Genomic DNA, 8,926 nt, shown 5'->3' with positions numbered 1-8,926 from the left:
TTTTACGGGAATGACACGGCTTGTTGAACCAAATGAGAGAGTGAGGTACCTTCGAAGTGGTAGAAGAAGAGAAAGAAGTGGTAGAAAAAGCGCAAAGGGACGAAGTGACAGCAGATTCAAACCAAAGGGACAAGAATCTTAATCGAGCCATTGAAAACGTTACAAGATTAGGCCGTGTATCTAGAAAACCTAGGAGTTTTACTATTAAATTCTTGTAAACAATATCGTGTTACAATATGTACAGTTGTGTACTATGTATGTAGTGGCCTCGAGCCGGCCTCGACCCGAGTCCTCGAGTCCGGAGGGCTCGAGTCCGAGTCCAAGTCATTGCACTCCGAGGCCAAGACCGAGACCGAGACCAAGGAAAACGGTCTCGAGGCCGGTCTCGAGGCCAAGACCGGCCTCGAGACCTACAACACTGTTTCTTAGTAACCAGCATTGATATTGGACAAACTAATATGCGTTTGGCTATAAGGTAATGTACTTATTAACTACACAAGGTACCAGTTACTCTAGCATTCGTCAGTTCATTGCATAATCAATGGACCTATTATTCCTTTAATATCCATATTCTTATTGCATAGGGACAGCCATGTAATGTACGTTGTTACACGTTTTTATATATTTTAGGTCAGGATGATTCCTTTGTACAAGAAGAAGAAGAAAATCTGCAGTTGGATGGGCAGCACCAAGCCGAAATCGCCATGCAACAACAGCAAATGTATCAAGAACAACAGCAACTGGCTAGAAGACAAGATGAAGAACGCATGAGCATTGAGCAAGAGAGGTTGTTCCAGGAACAGCAAGAAGCTGCACGAAGACAAGAGGAACAGATGAGATCCTTGCAGGAACAGGAAGCATTAAGACGACAAGAGCAGGAATATGCACGACTGGAACAGCAGAGATTGTTCCAGGAACATCAAGAATCTGCTAGAAAGCAGGAGGAAGAGCGATTAAGGTTGTTTCAGGACCAACAAGAAGCAGCCAGAAAGCAAGAGGAAGAACGTATTAGAATGGAACAAGAAAGAATGTTCCAGGAACAACAAGAAGCAGCCAGAAAGCAAGCGGAAGAGCGTATTAGAATGGAACAAGAAAGAATGTTTCAGGAACAACAAGAAGCAGCCAGAAAGCAAGAGGAAGAATGTATTAGAATGGAACAAGAACGAATTTACCATGAACAACAAGAAGCAGCCAGAAAGCAAGAGGAAGAACGTATTAGAATGGAACAAGAAAGAATGTTTAGGGAACAACAGGAAGCAGCCAGAAAGCAAGAGGAAGATTGTATTAGAATGGAACAAGAAAGAATGTTCCAGGAACAACAAGAAGCAGCCAGAAAGCAAGAGGAAGAACGTATTAGAATGGAACAAGAAAGAATCTACCATGAACAACGAGAAGCAGCCAGAAAGCAAGAGGATGAACGTATTAGAATGGAACAAGAAAGAATGTTCCGGGAACAACAAGAAGCAGGGAGGAAGCAAGAGGAAGAACGTATTAGAATGGAACAAGAAAGAATCTTCAATGAACAACAAGAAGCAGCCAGAAAGCAAGAGGAAGAACATATTAGAATGGAACAAGAAAGAATCTTCAATGAACAACAAGAAGCAGCCAGAAAGCAAGAGGAAGAACATGTACTTAGAATGGACACAAGAACAGAATTACCATGAACAACACAAGAAGCAGTCCAGACAGCAAGAGGAAGAGCATATTTGAATGGAACAGAAAGTAATGGGTTCGGGAAGCAACAAGAAGCAGCGCAGAAAGCAAGTCGAAGACGTATTAGATATGGAAAAGAAAGAACATACGCGCACTAACAAGAAGCACACCCTCGCCAGCAAAGCAAGAGCCAAGAAAGTATTAGCAATCGGAACCAACAAGGACAAAAATCCGGGCCGCAAACACACCGAACGCAGCCAGAAAGCACGACGAAGAAACCGTCATTAGACATGACAAGAAGACACTACTCACGTACCCAACAAGAAGCCAGCCCCCAGAACAAGAGGCAGAACAGTGTTCGACATGGCACACACACGCCAAAGACACTCTCACGAAACAACGCCCCCACAGCAACGCACCCAGACCGCACGAGCCGCAAGACAACGTGCCTTCGAATCGGAACAGACGCATACTCCACGCGCAACACCACCACGCACCCACACCCAACAACGCAGCCGAAAACCCCACTCACACACATCGACGCACGAAGAATATTCCGACCGAAACCAGCAGCCATATGACAGGCAAGCAACACCGCGTAACACCGCGCATCCCGCACGACACGCACGACGCGTCATCCGCGCACCCACCCGCTACGAGCTCCAACAACGCAAGCCACCAGCACCAACGTCCTAACGCCACCTACACACCACCCCCCGAACCGAGTCGACTACCCCGAACACAGAAGAACCTGAGGCCATACAGCACAGAAGACACACTCGCCTGCACCACCAGCAGAGGCCCGCCTCTTTCACGCCACATCACCAAGAGGAATTGTTATCAAAGCCATCGCAGACGGCAAACCCGGACTACCACAACAGTGCCAGGTGACGACTACTACCTATTAAATATTATATATTCTATGATCCTAATTACAGCCGAATTCAGTATTCTCACCGAGGCCGATGTCCACTGAAATCAGAAGCAACAATCTTATATTGCAAATCTCGAACGATAGCTATTCAATATTGTCACTTTCTTCTCACTATTCATTCGTTAAAGCGCTAAACCAGCGAAGTTCGTCCTTTCAGTATCTCTGACGTTTTCTAACTCTTTTAGACATAGCATCATAACTGTTCCGTGTCAACGTAGAGAAAAAAACATCAGTCACACACATACCTACTACACTGTGCATAGAACATCTAGCCTACAGCGCTTGTCTACGTACACCGTATTTCAGGAAGCTACCTTCGACAATAGTTGACGATCGCTTGCTGTTAACAGGCTCACCGACCTGGCCCGTCGAGGTCACCCCAGAGGCTCTCCACAGCGCCAGCACCCTCGTCAGAGATGGCGGCCGGAATGACAGGAAACCAGAGACAAACGGACCACCACGGAGCTAGGAGCAGACACACAGAACGGGCCATCGACAAAGTGAAGAATGAAGAAGAGCATGATGATGTGTGCGCTGTGTTTAGAATAAAACAGATGGTGAGTAATACGTATTAAAAGTATCAGGTGCGAGGGGTGCTTGATAATATATAATATATATGATGAAATTATTGGGTTTCCGGGAGTTGTCAGAAGACGTCAAGGATCGGCAATTGCGTTATTCAGTTGGCTAATTGGATGCCTAATTTTGCGCATGTCATACATTACAGTCAAGCTCTGGAAAACAAAGTGTTTCCCTGTGGTAAGATTGTCCATAAAGTAAAACACACGCAGAAATATTAAGACATTCCCAGCTCATCGTTGCAACCTGCAGTGGCGAGAACAGCTTTTTCTGGCTAGGTTGGCAGCAGTGCTCAGTGTGCAAGCATGTGATTTTAGTGGACATATTAGTTGTTTTTTTATTGCTATACAATATGCTCCTCACCGCGCAATTACAGAGTGCTGTATTACCCATCATTATTACAAGTGTGCAGGGAGTAGAAATTAACTTTGAATGCACGGGAGAGTCGGACTCCCTGCCCTCAAAATAGAGGAGTCCGCAGCAAAATCAGGGGAGTTTGCAGTCTGAGCACAAATTACAGATATAACAATACACATGTGCATCTTTTTAAAATGTCATGTGGTTTGGCACGTCTGACAAATTTTCTTGGGACATTTGGCTGAAAAATAATTCTGCGAGGCCGTGCTCTGAACAAACTAGTTAGTGTAATAGCAGAATTTTCCAGTGAGTCACATCAGACTGCCTGCATAAATAGTGTCAACATCAGGGTGTCAGACAACTAAATCAGGGAGTAATTTGACCTGGACCTCACCGTTAATTTCACACCTGAGTAAGTGTGTTGATTTCTATCATGTGCATGAACAGGAAGAGATGAAGCTAATGGCAGAGGCAGATGCCCATGCATGAAGAAGGCCGAGCAGGCAGCGAAGCTAGAGGCTGTGGAACGACAAAGGTAAACTACAATTTTAGTGAATGAAATATGTATAGTCAGGGATGAGAATGTCCCGCAGGATGCTGCGGAAATCCGCGATGCTGCGCGGAAATCCGCGCTTTCACAGTCCAAGTCGATTTTGTGACACGTCTAAATCCGTTGAGAGAAAATTTAGGGGGTGTTAGAATGTACAATTTTTCATTTCACACAGCCAACAGTACCTTTATTTAATAAATGTGTACATATAGTCTCGCTTTACAATATATGACCACGTGCTTAGTTCACTGTTTGCGATTGTCAGACCGTGGGCCAGTGTGGCGTTTATTGTGATCGCTGCACAGTTGTGTGTGTATGTTGCCGGCGCATCGCTACGGCAGGTTGTCATATAGTAGCGCGATGACATCGATCGTGTACATCAAAGCCGGCCGCGTCACGCGTGGCCGTTGATGCTCACGTTTTATGAAGGTAGCCGCGCCAGGCTCTGCGACTGTTTTCTACGTGGGTAGTAAACGTTAGGTACGACCTGTTTTTTCAGCTTCTCCTCAGCGAAGTGATCTGTTCATATACATAATATAGCATAACGATAAACGTGGTGTCGTGTAGCTGCCTTTTCGGCTGATCTTTGCACACAACCGACTAACAAAAACTTAATCGTCGCCGCGACTCCGCGCCCCCTACCGTCCTACGGCGTGTTAGGAACTATATATCGTGCGCCACCAAGTGAAGGATTTTTGGGCAACCTTTGGCGTAGCAACTAAAGTCGTTTCCTTTCCTGATGTCTGCTCACTGTGGGGCTCCAGCAGAACTTGCCTTGGGCAGCAGGACAAGCCTGCTACCACGTTGTTCAACTATGATCAAAATCATCACTCGCTCCGTGACGCAGGAAACAAATTTGACAAACTGCCTGGACAATGAACATCTTTATATTATATAAGAGGTTAGCTTTGGACAGTGGGGAACGTGTACATAAAATTAATATTGTTTGCATAAGTGTAAGGTACAATTCTCTCTTGTACTTCGCATCCTATTAATTCTGCGCGCTTCTCTCTTGATCAATGACAGTGCCAAGATATACTCACCGCAGTGTAACTGTCAATGTGCTCTGTAACTAATTCTGTTCTGTACGTGCTCTCCTAATCGCACATTCTGCCCTTGCTAATTGTCAAACACATACAAAAACGCTTCCTGAACACCACTGACCAGGTTCGCCTGGACCTGACCGCCTCCCGCCGCTACCGCCCTCTCCCGCTGGATCCCGGCTCATTTTCAGCTGAAAACACAGAACTTGTCATTCCCATCCCTGTAGTAGCCCTATAGTGTTTAATATATATCAGTAAGTAGATAATAGGGAAGGGAAGTGACTTCTATATAACAAGGGAAATTCGTCACTTTACTAGCCTTAGAATACCCTACGATTAATCTACTCCACACGCTGACCTCCAACGAACTTTGACGCTCAAAGTTGGTACATACACATTAACCCCGCGCCCCCCCCCTAACTTTCGCAAACAAAACAGGCCAGCTAACTCGATCTGTTGCACTCCTGCCCTGCCCGCATCGGCCGCGTGTCGGCTCGCTCGGAGATCTGTATATCCGACGCAAGGCCACACGTCGCCGAGCGTAATCTTTGACCGGACTAGCTGCCTTTTGTTTTCAAGGTTAGGCGGTTTATCACATTCGGTTTGCTGCCAACAGAATGGAGAATCGTGTCGTACGTTTTAGTCTGTATCTCTGGATTGGGGTTATAAGCGATGAAAGCGACCTTCCTTCGCACTGCACCATGTCCGAGGCGAAATGTAGCTGTGTAGGATTTGAGCTCCAGTATGGTTGAGTTCGGGCTCACGCTCACACATCGCCCCTACCAAGTATTCTACAGCGCTAGTATAATGACGAATTTTCCTTGTTTATTGAAGTCACAGCTCCTTGTTTCATATCTCTCTACTCTCCGCAAATATATACTACTTATTCTACCTAACTATATATATATATATATATATAAATAATAAATATATATATATATATTATATATATATACCCCCCCCAATAATGATCATATATATCACCTACCAGTTTTTAATCTCCTACGTCACTCATGTCAAACCCTGCTAACACCGCAACAGCTGTCTCTCTTGCACTCCACTCCCACTCTCATTGCACCCCCTCCTCGTAATCCTTGTCTCCACCCGCCACTCCCCCTATATATTCGCACTCTATAATCTGCAATCGCCTAAATTGAAGGTGTTGGCAATCGTAGTCATCGTATTTTTCGCTACATTGAATTTTTCGCCACTCTGCAGAGCAAGAAGAGGCTTAAAGTTGCTGTTTGGAGGGCAGAAGGCTTTGGAGATGCAGAGAAGGAAGAGCAGGGGAAGTAACCAGATAGGAGGCAGGGAGCAGAAGCTGCGTGAAGAGCAGGCGATCGCATCGCAGGAGGCAGCTGTCACGCATGCAGGATGAGGAGAGAAACCCCGCCGCACACGCGCCCACGCCAGCGTGAACGCGCGCTCGCTCCCGATTCACCCTGACACCTGCGCCACAGACGAGAGGCCATGCTGCTGCGCCACGTACCCGTAGTACAATAGTTAGCGAAAGCTTGCGTAATATTGCAGAAAGAAATGAACTTGTGGTATAAGTACATAACCATCACGTGCATATGTGGTAGGGAATTCGTCTAATGTCGCAGTCGATCTATGCAAACTCTGCTTTGAACGGTCAGTCGTAGGCAGAGGAGAGAGTGTGTATTTGCCAACAATTATTAGACCATCCCCCCTAATGCTCACGCGTTCTACTGCACGAGCTCCTCAACACACTTTGTTGACCAACTTACTAATGGCTCCACCTGTTCCTAAGCATGACCTTCTACTACAGCTATGACGTCGCTCATCCCTCCACCCTCGCACCCGCGGATTCCGACTCGTCCGACTTGGAATCTTGCCCACCACGTACGTTAAGCTCACGTTAAACGGGAAGACGAGTGTGGTTGTAAGTCGATGAGTGGATGCAGGGAACATTCTGCAGCAGCTGTTACCCGGCCAGCGCGTCATGGCTAGAGAACACGGACAAACCAGCGCAGGCATTTCGAGGAGCAGCAGCAGCGGCTGCGCAACCCAGCAGGCCCGAGATCAGACTTCGCAGCTGCAGCATGGCAAGATGTGTTCAGGTACGTGGTACTGGTGGGGGCTTCAGGCCTTCGCCTTTTCACGGTGCGATCGGGCCACCACGCTCCTGTAAAGACAGCCCCCTCTCCCGTGATCCACATGCGGGCTTTTTTTCCGGCCCAGTCTCTCGCTAAATTTGAGATTCTGACGAATCCGAAAACGAAAAACAGCCCCACTCTAGATGGAAAATCAGCCCGCATCGCCGTCTCAAATGTGATATGTACCAAAAAAAAATTCGAAGTCATGTAATACTAGCCCATAGATATATTCTTGTTATATCATTTGTTTGGATATCGTTTAGAGCTATTGTCAAGCCAGCTAGTGTTATGGCTGTTATGTCTGGTAGCGGTGAAAATAAATATTTCTTGACCTTACCTACTTAGCCTACGTACGTTACTTACTTTACTTACTGACTTAGCTTACTTACCTTACTTACTTACTTACTTACTTACTTACTTACTTTTACCATACTTTACTTACTTACTATAACTTTAGACGTACTTACTTACTTCCTGTACCTACTTTACTGTACTTTACCATACTTAACTTTACTTACTCTAACTTACTTACTTACCTACTTACTTACCTTACTTAACCTACTTACTTACTTAATACTTACTTTACTTACTTACTTACTTCCTTACTTACTTACATACCTTACTTAGCTTACCTTACTTACTTACCTACTTACCTACTTACTTACTTACTTGCTTACTTACTTACTGTACTTACTTACATACTTACTTACGTCTACTTACGTTACTTACTTAGCTTACGATACTTACTGTACCTACCTACTTACTTGTACTTACTTATTACCTACTTACTTTACTTACTACAATACTTTAGCGAGCGAGACGAGGAGTGCTTACTCACTTACTTACTTACTTACTTAGCTTACTTACTCTACTTACCTTACTTACTTACTTACTTACTATACTTACTTACTTACATACTTACTTACTATTACTTACTACTTACTTACCTTACTCTACCTACTTACTTACTTAACTTCCCTTACACTACTTACTTACTTACTTACTAACTTACCTACTTACTTACTTACCTACCTACTTACTTACTTACTTACTTACATACTTACTTACTTACTTACTTACCTACTTACTTACTTACTTACCTACTTACTTACTTACTTACTTACTTACTTACTTACTTACTTACTTACTTACTTACTTACTTACTTACTTACTTACTAACTTACCTACTTACTTACTTACCTACCTACTTACTTACTTACTTACTTACTTACATACTTACTTACTTACTTACATACTTACTTACTTACTTACTTACTTACTTACTTACTTACTTACGTTTGCAGCAGCGGCAGATGCTGGAGGAGGAGAACCGGCAGGAGCTGCTGCAGCATCAGTCGATGCTCGAGCGTCAGCGCGAAGCTCTGGCGACGCAGCAGCAGCAGCTGATGGAGACCGAGCGAAGTCGGCAGCAGCAGGAAGTTGCCAACCAGCAGCTGCTGCAGAAGGAGCTGGAGCGGCAACGGCTGATCCAGGCTGAGAGCCATCGCATCCTCGAGCAACAGAGACAGGTGAGGCAGCGAGGGTCTGTCTCTAGCAGCAGCAGAGGGAGTTTTGTCTGTAGCAGCAGCAGAGACAGGTCTGTCTGTAGCAGCAGCAGAGACAGGTCTGTCTGTAGCAGCAGCAGAGACAGGTCTGTCTGCAGCAGCAGCAGAGACATGTCTGTTCGTAGCAA

At 45.3% G+C, this 8,926-nt stretch overlaps 2 protein-coding genes across 2 annotated transcripts in view; both read left to right on the top strand.

The window, feature by feature from the left end:
• The first annotated feature begins 632 nt into the window (after nt 1–632).
• The window catches only part of LOC106809438 (trichohyalin-like), an 8,602-nt gene continuing 308 nt past the window's right edge, over nt 633–8,926 (top strand). Inside the window, exon 1 of the mRNA XM_014812517.1 lies at nt 633–1,467. Within this exon, the coding sequence (XP_014668003.1) occupies nt 705–1,467 (763 nt within the window). The 5' untranslated portion in view covers nt 633–704. The remainder of the gene's footprint in view (nt 1,468–8,926) is intronic.
• The window catches only part of LOC106809436 (splicing factor 3B subunit 2-like), a 37,285-nt gene continuing 35,513 nt past the window's right edge, over nt 7,155–8,926 (top strand). Inside the window, exons 1-2 of the mRNA XM_014812515.1 lie at nt 7,155–7,197; nt 8,538–8,762. Of these exons, the coding sequence (XP_014668001.1) occupies nt 7,180–7,197; nt 8,538–8,762 (243 nt within the window). The 5' untranslated portion in view covers nt 7,155–7,179. The remainder of the gene's footprint in view (nt 7,198–8,537; nt 8,763–8,926) is intronic.

Source organism: Priapulus caudatus, unplaced genomic scaffold (genome assembly GCF_000485595.1).
Source record: "Priapulus caudatus unplaced genomic scaffold, Priapulus_caudatus-5.0.1 Scaffold354, whole genome shotgun sequence".
NCBI classification, from domain to species: domain Eukaryota; kingdom Metazoa; phylum Priapulida; class Priapulimorpha; order Priapulimorphida; family Priapulidae; genus Priapulus; species Priapulus caudatus.
The sequence above is the reverse complement of the archived record's forward strand: the minus strand, read 5'-3'. Positions and strand labels throughout refer to the sequence as shown.